This window comes from Pinus tabuliformis, chromosome 1_2 (assembly GCF_031772625.1).
Source record: "Pinus tabuliformis cultivar Carrire ecotype Pingquan chromosome 1_2, CPIR1, whole genome shotgun sequence".
Taxonomy (NCBI): domain Eukaryota; kingdom Viridiplantae; phylum Streptophyta; class Pinopsida; order Pinales; family Pinaceae; genus Pinus; species Pinus tabuliformis.
The window spans coordinates 1,247,776,907-1,247,796,889 of NC_142298.1; the positions used below are offsets into that span (position 1 = coordinate 1,247,776,907).

At 36.9% G+C, this 19,983-nt stretch overlaps 1 protein-coding gene across 4 annotated transcripts in view; it reads left to right on the top strand.

Moving 5' to 3' along the window:
• Positions 1-17,505, top strand: part of LOC149210766 (CASC3/Barentsz eIF4AIII binding protein) — a 50,209-nt gene extending 32,704 nt beyond the window's left edge. The window contains exons 3-12 of one of the 4 annotated variants that reach the window (XM_089396781.1): positions 13,169-13,380; positions 13,465-14,306; positions 14,440-14,554; positions 15,051-15,173; positions 15,272-15,327; positions 15,440-15,485; positions 15,620-15,690; positions 15,782-15,860; positions 16,437-16,523; positions 16,722-17,505. In XM_089396781.1, the coding sequence (XP_089252907.1) occupies positions 13,169-13,380; positions 13,465-14,306; positions 14,440-14,554; positions 15,051-15,173; positions 15,272-15,327; positions 15,440-15,485; positions 15,620-15,647 (1,422 nt within the window). In that variant the 3' untranslated portion in view covers positions 15,648-15,690; positions 15,782-15,860; positions 16,437-16,523; positions 16,722-17,505. The remainder of the gene's footprint in view (positions 1-13,168; positions 13,381-13,464; positions 14,307-14,439; positions 14,555-15,050; positions 15,174-15,271; positions 15,328-15,439; positions 15,486-15,619; positions 15,691-15,781; positions 15,861-16,436; positions 16,524-16,721) is intronic. The other 3 variants (XM_089396782.1, XM_089396780.1, XM_089396783.1) reach the window with 3 other exon arrangements.
• Positions 17,506-19,983: the final 2,478 nt, after the last annotated feature.

A 19,983-nucleotide genomic window follows, 5' to 3' on the forward strand; every position in this document is an offset into this window, starting at 1 on the left:
TCTAATTATTCGGATCATGGACCCTATCATTTCTTTGCTTCGATTTGCAGATACAGACAAACCCATCCTAGGAGAGGTTTATGAGGGATGAGATTCCATGATTGAATCATTATTCTACAGAGTGAGTGCCCCGAGTATGAGACATCACCAGGGGCCTTCTGTGATACTATACATGATATTCTTGTCAGCAGATGGGACAAGAATTGTACACCTTTACATTGTTTGGCTCACTCATTGAACCCAAAATACTATAGCAATGAGTGGCTGAATGGTGGACCTTCTCGCAGATTCCCCCCTCACATGGATGGTGAAATATCACAGGGGAGATTCAGGCGGGTTTTTCAGGATAGAGCATTGCTTGATGAGGTGAGGATGCCTTTGCGGAGTTTTCCACTGGCATTGGTCGATTTGCAGGATATGATGTGATTAGAGACAGGGGGCTAAGAAGCCCTATTCTTGGTGGGCAAATCATGGGGCAACAAGCCCTCCTCTTCAGCAGTTAGCCATGGGGCTCCTCTATCAGGTGACTTCATCCTCTTGTTGCGAGAGGAATTGGAGCACATATGGGAATTTGTATAGTGTGAAGAAGAGCAGGCTTGAGCAGTCCAGGGCAGAGACAATGGTGTATGTGCACACCAACCTTCGTCTTATTTACAGGCAATATGGGTCTGGACAACAGTGTTGAGTTGGCATTCGCCAACATGGATCTCAATGATCCAATGCTAGAGCCTTTTAGATTTGATGACATAGAGGGGTCATCCTCCACACCAGCAGATGCAGAGGCGACTATGGATACAGGGGAGGAGGAGGATGCAAAGGAGAGCAGTGGTGAGCATGATTATGAGGACATTGATGTTGATTCTGATGATAACTCTGAGGATTGATGACTACCTATTGCCTTGAGGCTTGTATACCTGTAATTGTTTTATATTTTCTATTTCTATTTGCCATTGGCATTGCACCAGCACTACCTATGTAACACATTTTGATTTGATGACTTAATGAGAAAACTACAGTTGTCACTGTCTTTATCTTACTATCTTGTAGTTGTAAGTTGTCTTTCATTTATGAATTATGAATCATGATGTTATGTGACCACTGACATGTATTTGAATTTTGTATGTACTATGCATGCTATAGATGAAGATCTATGTTTGAAATCAATGAATTTGTATCATTAATTAGAATGTGTAAGAAATATCTAATTTTTAATATATATATATATATATATATATATATATTAACTATATATATATATATATTTAAAATATATATATATATATATACATATTTTTTTAATAAAATAATATATAACGAATCATACGTGTCCTGTTCCGGGGGGTCAACGTGTCCGAATCCGACACTCGAATCCCCAAATCCTACGGATCTCGAATCCCCGTGTCAGGCGACTTAGGGCCTTAAGCATTGGGCTTTTGTCTTGAAGGTGCAACAAATGCCTTTATCACCCACCCTACTTAGCATACAAGAAGCAATATCGACAACCTGTAGTTTCTTGACCTGCTCAAGATAAAGCAAAAGAAAAGTTAATTATTGGAAGAAAGGCACACTTCAATCTTAAACGCAGAGTGATGATTTACCTTGAAGGCATAAATTGTGTTTTTCCTCTTTATTCTTCTTTGAACTTTTTGCTTTGTCAAGGATTGAAAAGAAAGAGGATTTAGTGGAGAAAGTATTGTGTTTGAAACTATGAGTGCACGGGGTAGGAACTAGATCCTAAGTGAAAGAAGACAACTCAAATGCTCAAAATGGTTTGTGGAAGTAAATCCAACTCCTGATCAACTGGATAGAAAGAAAAAGAATGGATGAAGGTCAAGGAAGTAACACAACAAGGTAAAAGGGTGAACTTTTGGAGTAGATGATCTAAGGTAGATGAGTTCAAGAATGTTGCTAAGAAATTGGGAGATGCGACATCGTGGCCAATAAAAGCTTATGTAGTGTGTGGAACTATTAAGGCTATCTGTGTAGATTAGGTCCTAGTTTAGGGCCTATAAGAGGGGGATAGAACTTGATTGTTCTAGTAGAAACCCATGAACAAGATGGTTGTAGGGTCTTGGACTTGCCTAGGAACATGAAGAGGTTGGTGTGGAACAAAGGAATAGGGGTGCAGGGAGTAAGGCAACATGGTAAATGGGTAAACTTGTAGAACATATGAGCTTAAGGTAGATGAGTTCAGGATTGCTACTAGGAAATAGGGAGATGCGGTCTTGTGATCGAAGAAAAGTTTAAGTAGTGCGTGGAACCATAAAGGCTATGCATGGAGAATAGTTCCTTGTTTAAAGCCTCTAATAGAGGGATAGGGCTTGATTGTCCTACTAGAAAACACATGAACAAGTTGGTTGTAGGATGTTGGACTTGCCCACGTACGAGAAGGGGTTGATGTAGAACAAAGCCATTAAGGAATCTCAAAGGGCACAATTCAATTGCCTACTTTAAAAAGCAATATCTCAATGGTTATGTTTATTTCTCTAAATTTAAAACTTACAATTATCATAGATGGTTGAACCTCAAGAATGGCAACCATAGTATGTTTGTGGCAATGTGCTACTTCGCTCTAGTTGGATCTCTCCAAGTGAGAAGGTTATATTAAATACATATAGGGGCTTAAAGATAGAGGATACAACTTATTAGTTGGATATTTAAACTACTATACAAATAATTTACAATTGGAGTACTATACTACTAAGAAAATGATACCTTGTTAATAGAAGATGATATATGGGGAAAAGGAGTTAACACATTTTAGAGAGGCACTATTTTCCTCGTGGAACACTTAGAGTCATAACCTAATAATTTGCAACAGTTTAAAGTAGGCAATTCCTTTGCGTGCTTTGTAATTCCTTGATGGCTTTGTTCCACACAAACCCTATCTTGTATCTAGACATGTCTAAGACCCTATAGCCATCTTGTTCACGTTGGAGATTTAAACTACTATACAACAAATTTACAGTTGGATCACTGTACTACTAAGAGAATGAACACTTTGTTAATAGAAGATGATGGATAAGGAAAAGGAATTAACACATTTTAGAGAGGAACTATTGGCCTTCTAGAACACTGATAACCTAATAACATGTAATGGTTTGATGTGGAAAAATTGAGGACATACCTGCATCACTCATAATGGCAAGAGTGCTGGACTATATATGTATTTGTCAAGTGACATTGAAAATATCGTGCATCTTTCAATTAGAAAATGTGATGACATTATGTCCTTGTTTATGTCTCTACATTGCTCTCTATTTAAGCCTATGACATGGTCTTCCTCTTCATCTGGTCCCGATGATGAACCACACTTGGTTCAAAGCGTGTCGGCCAAAAAATTCTCTTATGTGATTTCTACCGAAAGACTTTGCTTAATTCATTATGGATCACAAAAGCTTGAATACAGAAATTATGTCCTTGTACTATGAACATTTATTTATGGAAATTAGTTGATAGGAAAGTTAGACCATTGAAGCATAACAACTCTATAAGTCAATGATTAAACATCGTAAACTACATAAAAAGCAATGGCTCAAAAATAGTCGTTTTTTAACAACCCTAAGATAATCATAGGGGAAATTAGTATTTTTAGCTTGGAATTTGGTAGGGATCATTTTGGATTGATGGAATTGAAGATATTAAATACTGAGATTGTTGCAATAGTGGCATTTTAGAGTTTTGAATCTATTTTGCATTAAAATATCAATTTCATCAATTTTAAACATTCCATGGATGACAAACTAGAGAAATTGAAATTGCAGAATGGTTAGCCTTCTTCCATTAAACATCAATGGCCATGATAGGAAAAATTCCAAAGAGAAATGAAAATAGTTACCTCTAGCCTTGTGTTTTTGAATGCTATTATGACAATATAGCAAAGGTGCGAGAAACTCATGGAAATGAGCAGGCTTAGTGTAAACAATTGTAGAAACTAGATCAAGGCTCAAGCCTCAAATAATTCCCAGTCTATCCCTATTTTGATGAGGGATACAATCTACAAACTAGACAAAACCAATGTAAACCTAAAGGCTTGCAAACATGTTTGATGGTTTGAAAAGGGAAAATATATGAAAGAAAGATGAGAAACTTTGTCAACATTAGAGAAAAGGAATCCCAAAGTGCTATCAAAGCATCTTCAAACCAAAAATCTGTTGCATGAAAACTATATTTTGAAGTTGCAATGGACAACCAAATCTCAACCAAATCCTCTCAACGGGTTTCCGAAAATGTTAGACAAGTCTCACCCTTCCAATTTTTTTGTGTTATTGGGTTTGCTATCTTTGTGTGTAACATCCATGTATTCATAGATTCAATCCAAATATGGATCTTGAGCCCATGAACTGGATCCCATTGAAAATGAAAATAATCATGAAAATTTGAAATGGATCCTAAAACTTCCAATGCTTTTTTAACCCATCGTTCCCCTAAAAATAGATTTTGTAATGATAAAATTTCAAAACCCTAAAGTCCTAAGGCCTAAAACCCTAAACACCATTTCTAGTCCAAGCATGATCTATCCTTATGTCAAGGCCAGCCCATTTGGTCAATCAAGGTCCACTCTATCATTATGGTCAAGGTCTTTTTTTCATGTTTGATCTATCCTTATGTGTTATGTTGTTGCTCACTTGATCAAAATTGTTATTTACTAATATAGTCTTTCCATAGCCTTCAAGAAACCACTTAGTTGACTGTTGATATAGACATGTGGATGTGTGTTAATTTTAGGTATGTTCTATGCTTTGAACAATTTATTTCAATTTTCACAGTTAGCTCAATATCTTTTCCAAATCAGCAATCACATCAGCATTAAAGTAAACTGTAGATAGAACATAAACATAAATCGCAAAAGACAGCCAAGACAAGAGAACACAAGATGTGGCGCTAGCCAGGGACAAACCCCAATGTGGGGAAACCCTTGATCAATTCTTCTTTTATGTTCTTCAATAGTTCATCAGAGAGAGAGAGAGATAGTACATGTATCTCTAAGAAGATGATACATGAGATCAGTTGAAGACATGCTACTTCAACTGATTCTCCAAGGTGACTTCTTCACCTATCATTGTGCTGCATCCCGTCATCATGCTGCACCTCACTGTGCTGCACCATGCTGCACCCATCATCACAATGTTGGACCTCATGACCATGCTGTATACATCATACTGCTGCACCTTATGCTGCACTGCTGTCCCATGTGTCATAACCATGTTGTCATACATCATGTCTCATGTGCTTGCAGCACCATGCTTGCCACTGATCCATGCTGGCCATTATGTCCATGCTGTCCATGCTTGCTATGCTGCACCATGCTTGCCATGCTGTCCATGCTTGTTGCTGTCCCATGTACCTTTGCTGCCATGTCACAGCTGTCCCATGTATCTATACAACACTATGTACCTTGCTGTCCCATGCATCTATACAACACTATGTACCTTGCTGTCCTATTTACTTTGCTGCACTAGTTAGCAGCTGTCCCACTTGTGCCACTGTTGCACAATTGTCATAGCTGTCCTATGTCATTGGGCTGTTCCATCAAAGTTGCCATCCCAACACGCTGCTGTCTCATTGTCCTATTTGGTACTGACATTGCAGCTCCTATGTGGCAGTATCCAACACCTCTGTACTGCTGTTCATGGACGAAATTTGATCACTGGTTAGGATACCCTCCTGTAACCTACAACAATCCTACGATCAGCCCATAACTCACATTGAATTATGTGGCCTCCCTTTTTTTACAATGTAGGTGACCTCGCTGGTTGAGGAGACACCTACAGCTTCATGTAGATGGCTGTTTTGACCATCAAAACAATACTTACAGGCCTGTGCCTTTCATACAGACCTTGCTGCCTTTTCAAGTGGTCACAAGGGTGACCTTAACGTCCCTTCTCCTTCGCTGAAGTAGGCCTTGGATTGCTGCCTTCTAGCCCAGCTCCTAGGCCCTCCTAACAGCAGCTCAGTCCTCCAAAAGACCCATGACTTTGCTGTGGCTAGGACCTATTAGGGCAGCGTATATCCTTATCTTGACTGCGGCTAGGTTACCCTTGAGATAGCGTAGGTTAGGGCTGCCTTAGGATAGTGTTAGGGCTGCCTTCCATCTGTGTCTAGGGCTGCCTTCTATCTGCGTCTAGGGCAGCGTCTTTTCCTCCAACGTCTAGGGCTTCCACTCCTAGATTTTTCTTCCACTAAAACCCAAGACAAGTAGGGAGAAATCAAGATAGAAGTGTGTCAGAAATGACTCTCAAGTCATCTCCTTTTTATACTAAAACGTTGAACACGTGGGGTTTATTTGGTTGCTGGCCGACCTTAACGAATTGTCTTATAACACAAAGAAATTCATAACTCCATGAATACTTACCGGAATCGGATGATCTTTAGATCAATCCTACACCTTTTGATGAGAGGGATCCAAGAAAAATATCAGCTGTCATAAATAAGATGACCCACATGGAGTTTGACCCTAGTTGCCAATTTTAACAATGTGGCTTCGAAAAACTTTGTTATGACTTCCTGCATGCTCATGCTGAAATGCTCTTCAAAATTCTTAGTAAGCAATGATGGTTATAACTTATAAATTTATCAATTATGGTATGTGGATGGTTAGTAGCAATATGGATGGAAACTCTCTTTTTTTGTTTTGGTTATAACCAATAGGTCTATTCGTGATTGCTCAATGGTTCCGATTCTTTATGAAAATGTTTTTTTTTTAATATATATTTGTACTTGTTGTTTCCTTGTATCTAGACCTTGGCTGTACAAAAATTTGGTGGATTTGTATCTAGATTTGAATTTGCTATCCATATCCTAGCAACTTAGTAATTTTCAAAGAGGGGTAGAATATCAACAAATACAATAGAACAATAATAATCAACTCAATGTTTGCTAATTAGAAAGGAAACTCAATAAATGGGTAGAAGACACGAGGGCTTGGGGCAAGTTGAGCTCAAGCCTAAGCAATATGCTATTGATCATTGACTCACTAAAAGGCACATGGTTAAGAAGAGATGAGACTTCAAAGGATGAGGATCTATGTCATTGTTTGGTGGGAAATTGTCGGAAGGCTTGTAGAATTGGGGTACTAGATGATTGGGTGGTTACAATGCATAAACTCTTATGTGTAGGTCCACAATAGGACTGGAACCTAGACAAGTCTATTGGATAGCTTCGGCCTCAATAATGGAGTGTAAGAAGGTTGCCTTCCTTCATTGACTATGTTTGAGCTTCTTTCACAGATGATGTCACCTTAGTGACAGGAACTTTACGTAGCCTCCATGAGCACTTAACAACACATGAGACATTTGACATAGAGGTAGGGATGGATGTGACAATATTATGTTTTTATAAATGTCTGACAAACCACTAGAGTAGGTCAATGGGACTGCAAGTACAATGTTGTGAATACTAAGTTGGAGCATGGAGACAACTACAAAAACAAAGGTGTGGAAAGTAAAGTCTAACCTCAACTAATACTTGAAAACCAAAATCTGAAAATGGAAAGCAGATTTGGGAGAGGAATGTCCAATGGGAGAAAATCCAAAAATTAGACTATAAATAATGTGATGGTATCAGGCTCTAGTAGAGCCAGTTCCCACAACATTTGAGTTCGAGTGGAGGAAACTTAAATAGAAGGTTGTCTAGAGGATGTGTTGTAGGAGGACTATATTTTGCTATTGCTTGGAAGAGGTCACCCACCATTGGGGCTTGGGTGATGTCATCCCAATGCTAGTACAAAGCCTAGATTGGCAATGCCAGGGTCTTGAAGATGTAGGGATAGTCCCTTGAGGCCTCATATATTTGTAGTTAGAAGTAAGGCCACTATTAGTCTGTGCTTTGGTGCCCCTATCTAATGGGAGCACTGCAGAAAAGGGATTGATTATATTCGGGTGGAGACTAGTCTAGAAGTTGGTTGGAGGGTTTGTGAATGGGAGCTCAATGGTCTCTTGCATTTACAAGTCCAAACATCTTTGGTTGGGGTGCTTGAAGAAATTGGAGAGGGTATATGACTCCTTAAAAAGAGAATGGAACAATCTACAAATTTTGTAGTAGATGGGAAAAGAAAGATGAAGTGCTCCTTTGTCTCAACCTCTTGAAGATGACACATTTGGAAAATCTTGTTTGATTGATTGCTTGTCTTTTGAGAAGTGCTAAGGACTCGTAGGCCCTAGGGTTGAAGAGCATGCCTCAAATTGAAATGAGGCTTTCAGAATTACATCCCCAAGTATAGGTGTTGGTGATTTTGATTGCCTCCCTTTTGAAAAAAGCTTCTAGCAAACTTGCGCCCACCCTCTTGATGGGAATTGATGATGAATTGTAGACAAGAAAACATAAGCATATTCCTAGACATGGACAGAGTACCTAGGGGGTTTAGAGTAATGACAATAACTTGGGCTGTCTCCTTAGATGTTGTTGCTTGAACAGTAACTTCTTTCTCCATGTTTGCTACTGTCCTTGCTTCTAGTTTTGCTTTCCCTACCTCTACGTCTTCTCCAGCTTCTTGAGTCTTCCCATTGCCAGGATTAGAAGCTCAGATAGGATTGACGAGATTTTCATACTTGTTGTCCAACTTATGTAGTCTATTTATAATCTCATTATTTTGGGTCTCCATTTGGTCCACAAGCCATAAATCCTTTGATATGCCAATAGAGGTCATAGTTTTAAAGTACTTGGTCTCTAGCTCCTTGAATGCCTAGTGTCAGAAAGCCAAGTTGTGATTTTCTCATCAGTTCCAACACTCAAGGTGTAGACCCTTTTCATCTTGGCTTTGTTTTTGGTGCTCTCCCACCTTCTTTTAATTCTCTTTGAAAACCAATTTTGGTAACCTGTGGCTAAAGCTGTTACTGATGGCTCTTTTTCTCTGGCTTGAGAAGGCCCTACCCTTGTTTGCACTAGTTCCTTGCATTGATGAGGTTGCCACTCACATTGAACTTCCTTTCCTGATTTGAGTGCCTTAGTTGTTTAACCTAGTTGTTTACACAAACCTGCCTGCCATCCAGATGTACAACAAGAGTGCCTAGATTGAACAGTCTTAGTTCTCCAAGTTCCCCAATTAGACAACCTTAGATCTTGAACATGCCAGATGTAAATGCTATGCTTCCCTCTACAATTTGGATACATAATAAATCACACATTCAACTCGTCTCTCCATAATTGTCAGATAATTGTTCGGATCCAGCTATCTTGCAGCCATAATGGTTTAGGTGTCCTACCATGGATGGGCTTGGTTTGGGAGGATTAAGCTATGATTTCTAAAATCTTCCTACCCTTGCCTTGTACCCTTCCCTTTTTGGTTGTGCCATTTTTTGTTGAATTGGCACCCATCCTTAGCACCCTATGCAGGTAATTTTTAGGTTTCCATGTTATAAATGATCCCATTCAATTTTATATTATTAAATTAAATTTTAAAGATGTTATTGTTTTTGTCATATATTGTTTGTGTACTATATGAATCAAATTTGAGGGTGAATTCAACTGAATTGAATACTTGACCCAATTTCCTTATGAGGAGGCCCGCTTCAACCAAATTCTGCTACTATGGAATATTCCAGTGTTCCGTGGGGTCACGTCCCCCCACTTGGGGGTCGAGTTTCCTAGCTGCCTCGTGCTCCGGGGACTTGGGGATGACTGGGGGTCGTTTCCCCACTTTACCAAAATTCACAGCGCGGAAACTCGTAAGGGGGTGTTTCCTCAATTTTCGGGGTCGAATCCTCCAAATAGGGTCGTTTCCTAGGCGAAAGGGGTCGTGTGGGGTTGTGAGGGGTCATTTTCCTAGACAAAAATCATAATTTTTTTAATGAAACAAAAAAATCCTAATTTTTATGAACCAGGAAGGGTTTAAACTTTATTTTCAATGTTAATTTCACATTGTTTCATCTTTTCATGATATCTCTGTGCTCAGTCGTCCTCTCGCCCTTTCACATTTGCTTTTTTGTTTCAGACTTAAGTTTAATTTGAAACTTAATATATGATATATTAGACCTGAGTCTTGACTCTATAAAAAATTGACTCTTGATGTATCATACTTTACTTTTATTTCAATATTTATGATTCAGTATTCATAGTTGGAACTTCAATATGGTTTAAACTTTAAAACTTTAAACATTTATTTTCATTGTACATTGTTAATAGTTACACTATGCAGTTACAAAGATTATATGATATCATGCTTTTCGTTTTAAATTTGTTTCAGACTTCAGTGATATGATTTGTCGATTTATCATTTATCCTTCATGAAGTAAATGTTATATATTATATAATGATACAGATAGTTACATTATAAATATTAAGATTTCAATGATATATGATATATTTTTATATTTATAAGTTTTTAAGACCCTGACGTCCCCCCACGTTTCCTAAAAATTGGTGGGGAGCTTTTGCATATGCCGCTCCTGCGTATCGCTGCTACTTTGCCCCCACGTCCTGGAAACTTGGTGGAACATTGGAATATTCAGCATTTCATCCAGACAGATGGGATCAAAGTACAGGAGTATCTTAAACTCAATATACCATGGAAGGAAAGCCTGTTTTGGCCAAACTTATGACAAGATTTCTGAGGATAATATGTCAGACCAGAATATTGAAGGAGCCCAAGAAAGAGTGGAGGAGTGGGACTTACCAGGAATGTGGTCATAGGAGGTAGAGATGGAGCAATGCTTCCTTTTCAACTGATGGCCACATCAGAAAGGGATCAATGTGTTGGAAGTTGTAAGAAGGGCATCCCAAATGATGCACTTCAGAGCAATTTGTTTTGGGCAAACCCACATGTCCAAGTTGATCACTCATATGTGGGTCATCCAGCTAAGTAGTTTGCTGGGTCTTGCTCAAAGACCTCCTATAGGAGTATCCTAGTTGGTAACATCATTCTCTTTAAAATGTCATTCCTATTCTTCATACATTTTTGTTGCTTTAAATCTGGAAAGTCTACCCTCAAGCTGTGACTTCTCCACCTGATAGATCCTTTAAGAACAAATATATTATATTCTATTCTATACAATTAATTTTTGATGTACAGATATTGTATAATGTCGAGGTGTGCACTTTTATTTGTCCAATTATAATTAGATTGTTTGTCATACTATTCTGATATTTTTTTTGGACTTTGGTGTTTAGTGTAGTTCTTTGTTCTTTATGCTGTTTGGTGTCTACCATATTTATTCAATATTTCAGGTCCATTGTACTAACTATATTGTAAAGGCATCATGATTTCAATTGTTCACATTTATTTAATTTTCTCAATATCTTGTAGATTTCTTAAGTGAAAGGTTCAGGGTCACTCCTAAAAAAATGAACTTCTCTTTCTAGCAGCTTGGCATCATCTGGCAGCATTTTCTTTTGGATGTCATTGTGCACACTATCAAACATTTTTGTCATGGTTGAAAGAACACCCTAAAATTGCTGAGCAATGTCAGATTACCAATAGTTACTTCATTTCTCCAAGTTCTAAAGATACAATGTTTAAGTGGTCTCTGAAATATTTTAACTATATATTATGTCTGTGAATGGGACATTATCTTATTCTGGTGCTTACCTGATACCTACGGGGCTAAAATGAGTGTGTATGAACTTAGTGCATTGTCATATAAGGTCTATATTAAATGCTGGGTAATAATACAGGAAGGAATTGATGGGTATGTATACTGTCATACTGACTCTTTCCAGTGCTTTTGCAAGGTCTTGCCTTATTTGAATAATATTGCATTCTAGGAAAGTTTGAATATGTAGTTCTCTAAATAATGCTGAGCTAGTTCTTCTCAAGCTATGATCTTTGATGTGATGCAAGAAAACGATAGGCAACATTCTTTGCTAGTACTGTTTTTTGCTTTAAAAAGGTTTAGGTTAATGTGGCTATTTCTTAAAAGCTTATGTTACAGATGAACAATCACCAAAATTGAACTGTCAAAATTAAGATAGTTCCAAGTTGATACACAAAACTTTCTTTTCTTGATTTTTTTAGCTCATCTAGTTACTATATCAACCATCAGAATGTGCCATGGTTTTCAAACCATGCACACCAAATTTGGAACAGGGCACTAGTCTTTTTTTGTGACATGTTTCGGATCATATGGTGCAATCATGTTTTAATGTTTTTAATTAAGATATATTAATAAACCGTAGTGGTTTTACAATTTAAAAGCTTGGTTGATTTAATACTGAAACATATAATTCATGGACAAGAAATAGCATGTTTAATGTAGCAGCATGTGCCCTAGTTAAATTTCAACTTAAAAAAAAGTTATGTTTCCTTTGTTCACCTTCCTGTTTTCCCCCCAACTTCAAACTTTTTTCCAGTGGAGCTTCAGAGGAGGAATCCATGTAAATCTTCAATTGTTTATAATTGAGTCCCAAGGATGCAAGACACAAGTAACTGGAGACAAATATTGGCCCATTTATTGCTATGCTTCATTTGAATTTCAGATTATATCAATATGAGTAATAGGTAACTAGAACACATAGAGACAAGAAATCCCATGTTCAAATAGCTACAACATTTCATTGAAGATATGATTCCCTCTTTTTTTTTTTTTTCCATTGGTGGTTGGAGTAAAAATTTCCATTTATTGAATTGAGGCTTCTGTGATCCATATCAATTTTATGAGAGATTCTTCGGCGTAAATCACATGAAATTTATGCCAAAGAATCTATCATAAAATTTCCATTTAAACATCCATTTTTCATATTTGATAGCAGCTGTAGTCCACAAATCCAAAAAGGTTCTTATTAGCTTTCAGAGTTAAGTTACGCAGTGCCTGACAATAACCTTGTTTTCAGGCTATAAACATGATTGTTAAAGAAGTGTATCTAATATCAAATGTCATACTTCCCAGTCCATATTTATTGATGATTATTTCAGTGATCATTACCTAATAAGTCTACAAAGTACAAAGTCAAATTTCATAGTGACTAAATATAGCTAGACACATTTATCTTTTCTGCAAACTGTTTCTTACAGCACTTTTATATCTCCTGATCATCTTGATTTTGTACTTTCATGTGTTGGCCATTAGTATGTTCATGTAGAAGCCACTAGCAGTTGTAAATAATAAAGTCAAATTGTATCTTATCACTTCTGAATTTGAACTGCCTACTAGAAAAAATACACAAATTTGCTTATAAATAGCCATTGGGTGAACAGCTAAAGCTATAATTTTACACTGTATTTTCCCTTTTATAGGGACGGCGCAGGGGAGGTCGAGGGCGCTTTAGAGGTCGTGGCAGAGGTAGGGATGGGGGACGTGGCCAGGGGAGAGGCAATAGATCAAGAATCTTTGAAGACAATAATGGCTCCTCGTTTGCACGCCGAGGTGGTGGGAGGGGAAGGGGATCGAGAAGGAAGGAGGCTGAGTTAAGAAATGCTGGAGATGGCTTCATGGGGATGAACAAACAGTAAGTACTGTTTTTCTGTTCCATCTCTGTGTATTTATGGTGAATTGGTATTACTATGTTAACATTAATGGTTACTTTCTACAGATTTTCAAAAGCTGCAGATGATATGCTGAAAAACAGCTCATCTAAGAAACCTTCTCAGCCTGGTGGTGGGCAACTCAATGGTGGGATTCCAAAGAAGCACCCAGGCTCAAGCTTGAGTTCTGCGTCACCTCCTTTTTATCCATCTGGTACACAACACCAAAGCATGGTAGTACCTGTTAAAAGTGAACCACAACATGCAGGTACTATTGGAAGCTTACATAATTCTGTGGTTAAGGGAGAGGATGAAATGGGGACTTCTATTGCTTCTACTTCTTCAAGGAATGGAAGAAATATAGTTTCTGTTCGTGAGCAGGCTCAGCCTCATGTGGAGCCAGCTTTGCGTTCAAGTGCAGAGAAGCAGCCAATCACAATGCAGCAAATTTCTAAATCTTCCTCCATTCATTTGCCTCAGCAACAGAAGTCCAAACTTCAAGGAAGGAATTCAGCGGCCGGAGGCCAGCTTATTAATCAGCCTACCAATTCAGGACACCAACTAAATAGAGGTTCCAATTTTACACAATCAGAGCATATGGTTCAGCAGAGACCTCTTCAAACTCATGGCCAAGGAGGCTTACGAATCTCATCCCAGCAGTCAGTTCAACAAACAAGCAGCAATAATCAATCTTCCTCTAGACCTGCCACTTCTGAAGGTGGGAATGCTGCATCACCACCTGGGTCAAACAAGGGAAAAAGTGTAGCAGTTGGTAGAGGTAGAGGCAGTCCTCAAGGAGCAGGAAGAAGCACTTACCCATATAATGGCACTCAGGCCATTGCAGGAACGAGTGGCATGTCAGTTGCTCATTCTGAGCAAAGCTTTCCACCTGCACCAGCTTTGTTACCACGTAAGCATATAGAGTTTTCATCTGGTTTATAGGAAGCACTGCTTTCAGTGCTCCTTTTCACTTATTGTTCTCTCTTTCAAAAATACCGTTCATCTATATATTAATGTCCAAAGATTGGTTTGGATGTTAACAGTTATGCAGTTTGGAGGGCAGCACCATGCTGGACTTGGGGTTCCTGCTGTTGGTATGGCACTACCTGGATATGTTGCTCAACCTCAACTTGGTTTTGGAGGATCTGAAATGACCTGGTGTGCAAAAACTACATTGCTTGAATACAACTTATTATTCTATCTAGCTTTTATTCTCAACATACCTGATAGTTGCCTATTGAAGTATTCATTAACAGCCAATTGGTCCTATTGAGCTATCTAAAAAGAAATATTTATAACCTCTGGGGTTTTCACGAGGTTGAAGTAGGACGTGTAGTGAAGCTATAATTTTTAGCAATAGTACACAATAAACCAAATTATCGCAAGTACACAACAAACCATGTAAGAATTATAGCAATAATACACAATAAACCATGTAACAAACAATGGTTGGAGTTATATTTTAAAGAGCTCTTGAATCATTAATGAAATTGAAAGTGTAAATCATCCAAAATCAAGGATGAACCAATGGCCTCAATAAACAGACGTCTTTGATAAGTAAAGGTGTCTATAGCCAGAACCAGTCCACTCTCTGTCGATTAAACATCTCTACTAAAATGTTACTAATGTATGCCATATTATTTCATTGGTTCAGGGTACCTTTTTTGGCTGGAGCTGCTGGAGCTCTAGGAGCCACTTACTGTTCTCCATATATAGCAGTTGATGGGGGTTATTACGCCCAACCAACTACACAGCCTGCTGCATTTGGTGTTGCTGGGTTAGTATAGACTGTATGTAATTCTATGTGTGTGTGTGTATTAAATAGGAATAAGCAATGAATTGTTTGAGACACTAATGTGATATACCATACTATAGGAGGGATTCCAGTGGAAACAAGCCCCAAAACATGTGGAAGTCAACTCCAAGATCAGGTATAAGTAAGAAATTTACTATTTAGGAAATGTAGTCCCCGTTTTTAATGTGTGTGAATGCTTTAAACAAATCATCACATAATTGTTAAACATTTCATGATGTCTTCTGCAGAACTTGTAAATGATGAATTTGGGCAGCGTCAAAATAAGCCACGCAGGTGGGAATATAATTTGGTTGTCTTCATAATCTTATTTTGAGTTAAAATGAATGATAGTAAGTAATGAAATCACAATTACGGTGATCAATGTTTCAGATGTGTTTGGTAGAATTTAATGTTTTGTCTGAATGCAGATATTCTGAGATGAACTTTGGTCAGTGAGGTTTGTGTCATCTGCTGAGTAACTGCTACTAAACAGCTACAAGTAAGTAGTATACTCATGATTTTCCTCATATTGAATTAGCCAGGGTAACATTTCTCCCTGAATACGTAATAACTTATTATATACTTTTCAGGGATCACTTGCAATAGCTGTCTGATTTTCACATTTGCTCTGATACATTTGAGGCGGTACTATGATTCAGCATAATTTCTGTAAGTAATTCATCTCTTATTAAATAGAAATGTAAAATGCCATCTATGCTATGAGAGTAATACATTATGGTAGTGTGTTTTGGTTTGAATCAGCAAAGGATTCCTGTATTCCTCGTAAAGCTTCTTGAATCTTCATGCTTTGGATCTATATGAGTTATGTATTAATTGCACTAAAACTTAATATATTCCAAGCATTGGTCCTGCCCTATTTTCATGGCTTCTATTTTAAAATTTGGAAAGTTGAATTTCAAGAGTTAATGGCAGCAATCTTGCTTTCAGAATTGCATTTCGTGTCATACAGACCAACAGTGAACAAGGGAAGTTGTGGCTAGTCTTTTTCTTTATTTGCCAAAATTGCATGTATCCCTTTTGATGTCGATGATTGAATTCTATACTGTATCTATTAGACTTCACTGCAATGTATGCTTTGTATTATTGGCACATCGGTTGGTTGGCTTGCAATGGTAAATATATTTGTTCACTAAACCTTTTATCTATTTTCCATTGTTTATAATCTAGCTACATTTGGATTTTGAGCTTTCGTAAACCATGTATATTGTACTGGTTATGGTACAGTTCAGTGTCAACAAACATTTATATATGACAGTTTGGTTGCTGCAACAGCATATCTGTATGAACATATCCTTTTATTTTGCCCATTTGGTAAGTCTAGTTTTTTGTACACATTTTATCTGTCTGTCAATGTGAGACATTGGACCAGTTACAGACGGCTGTATTAAATGTTGTTAGTTTTGTTATTGTTTAGACTTTGTAGAGGCTTGTAAACTATTATCTTGTGTTGCATATGTTTTTTGTTTAGTTCCAATAACTAAGGATGGCTATTGTTTTTCTGTACTGCAGCTATAAGCATTCAAAAGTAGTCTTCTCGATATGGACTATCTGCTATAATGGATACAAGTTGAGTTCTAATGATTATTGCAACAGGCTGATTGAATAGTTGTTTTGTATTTGGGAGATACTCGTCTATGTGGATTGATTGTTCAGTGGTACAAAGATCACAGATATATTCATATGGTCAGCTCTATTAGTTTTACGTTGTACAGTACACTGCAAATACAGACAAGGGAATTGGTACAAGTTACGCTTCAAAGCTTGTTTCTGGAAGAGTTTCACATTTTGCAGTTTCAAGAGCACATGATAAAACTGTAGATGAGAATAAACCTTCCACTTGCGTGGGATCAATGGGTTCACGCAGCTCATCGTCTAGACATCTCCATATATCCTGCCGGCATGTCTATAGTTACGTGTTTTGTAAGCCCTCCCATATGCTATAATCAGGTGGTCGGATTACTTCGCATAATTGTGGAAGATTTTTTTCTTCAAATATGATTATTGTGTACATTGGGTTGAGATAGTTTCAGTTGATTACTAGTTATTGCGGATGGTATAGGTGTTTCACAATTATCAAGTTTTAAATAAAGCTTTGGCCTGTTGAATTACAGTAGGGTTCAGTTAAAAATTTCCAATATTGTGGATTCCGTTCTATCTTTCACAGTTCCAAGTGGCCTTTCTATGAAATTTAAGAACCCTCGAGTTATTCCACGAGGTTTCTAATTTTGGAAAATGATTGAAACTGAACCTATATTTCATGTTTTCAATAAATGGCCCAAATTTCTTCAGCTCACCTACACTGCATTTTGGAAAACCAATTTATGAATTAAATGACAACGTAGTAAAATGTGAAGTTTTTGTTCACCTACCTTTGAATATATCTACAGTAAGTGGTGGGTATGAATCCGGTTAAATTGGTGGGTATAAATAGGTTTAAATTTGACCGTTAGTGTAGTCTGGATTTAAATGTTTTACATTTTTCAATGGATTTTGTCCAAAATCCAGTTAAAAAATGTTGAAATGGTAGATTTGAGTTGCCAAATGGTTGTGAATCTGATTGATGCGTTTCAAATGTAACCAAAAAAAGTTCTCTCACCATTGTCCGATTTCAACCCAAAACACAAAAATGTAGAATAGAGCATATCTTTATGGTGGGTGGTTAGGTATAAATGAGCTTAATTTAACAGGCAGCGTGGGGTTCCTTATTTTCATGTAATGATTTAATTAATGTAAAAGAGATTACATTAGTTAGTTAATAATGTATCAATCAATTAAGCTAAGAGGCATTGCTAGAGATGTTGTGTGGACGAAGTTGTCACATGCGAAGCGAATTAACAATTGAAAAGCCAGTATTGATTGAAGCCGCTGGGAGATGACTAAGGAGGTACAGCACATTGTGATTCGCGATAAGGGCCGTCTTTCGATTAGGTGCAGAAATATCACTTGAGGAACATAGGGATCCGAGTTTTGGTAAGGCTGGACAAGCTCAAGTTTGACAAAAACATTGCGTTGAGTCCTGACTAGAACACGAAATATGCCCAAGAGTGGACTTGACCATATAAATCCCATGAAATTGACACGGGTGATTTCTTTCTCCGATACAAAACCACACAAATCAGTGTTTATAACTTGATACACTGTAAGATTGATACGATATTTTCTAACTCAAGATTGATAACTGAATTTGAAATCGTTTATAACTTGCTACACAAGATTGATAACTGAATTTGAAATCGTTTATAACTTGCTACACAAGATTGATACGAGATTTTGTAACTCTCAAGATTGATAACCAAATTTTAAATTTATTTTGAAAACAAAAAATGAAGGGATTTTGAACGAAGAGATTTAAAATGGTGTGATAGGGATAATCTTATTTTTTTGGGAGAGATTACCAAGTTCTGGTGTTATAAAATTGATTCATTGTTTATACTAATAATCAAATTAGGTAAAGTTTAAAGAGCAAAAGTTTATTAAATGAAAATATAGATATTTTGTCACTGTGGATTAAACAAGATTGTCTTGAGAAAAATAATTTTTAAAGAAATATAAATATTTTTAACAAAGATGTAAGAATATGACTCTTCAGGGACATTCGTTGAAAACAATGGAAATTATGGATTTGTGGAAAGCTATTGATAAGAAAATGATACTAATAATAACTTTTGAAAAAGTGCTTTGCCTTTGTATTGTCTAAGAGATGTTGATCTAACATTCGAGCAATTGAGAATTATGGAAAAGTGTGGTTATACTGTTGTAAATGGCAAAATGTAGTGGTTATATTGTTGTAAATGGAAATTTAGAAGTAGCATTGAAACATAATGCAAGCTAAAAACAAACATGAAGATATTTAAAAAACACAACCATGAGATTTCTTTCAAAGATTAGAGAAGAAATAAGCTGATGTTGTTGACCTCAATGTGGAAAACGAATTTAAAAACAAACATGAAGATATTTAAAAAACACAACCATGAGATTTCTTTCAAAGATTAGAGAAGAAATAAGCTGATGTTATTGACCTCAATGTGGAAAACGAATTGTCTTTGCCACTAACAATAAAGGAGTCATTGAACGTAAACACATAATGATGCATAGATTGTGATGCATCAAAGGCATTTTATTAAGTAGGGAGATTAGTATATTGATTTGTTTAGAACATTTTCAAATATGACTATGTTCTCCAGACTTGTGGAAAAGAAAATTATAGTAAATACAAGGACAATGTGTAATTTTTGATGAGAGGTACTAAGGTTAAGGTTCATTGTATGTGGTTTGAAAAACAAATTTTTTAGTTATTTGGATTATTAATTACAATGTATACGTGAATGTTTTTCCCCCTGGGAAAAATCGTAATTTTCTATTATGAGTGGAAAATTACATGTTGTAGATCACTGTGGCATATGTTGTATGTGTGACTGTAGTCATCAAAATATATAACTCTATACATGAGTACCCATTTAGGATGTACCTTCAAAGTTAAGTAAAAGTTATTCAAAATTTTTACAAAATTTCAAAATTGCTTTGCTATAAATTTTCAGCTATGTTATGCATCATATAATCTATGATAAATTAGGGCCTAATGGCCCATTGCTGCATCCGGTCTATATATGGCTTGTGATAACACTAGGAGGCCTCTTCCTCCCTTTGTTCTTGAATTAGCCATTCACCCCTAGGTCGATGTCTTGCCTATTTGAAAGCTAATTCGCAATTTGGTTGTGCTCCCTGTAAATGTGAATACATGTAATCTGATCAAATTGTGATCCTAAAAACA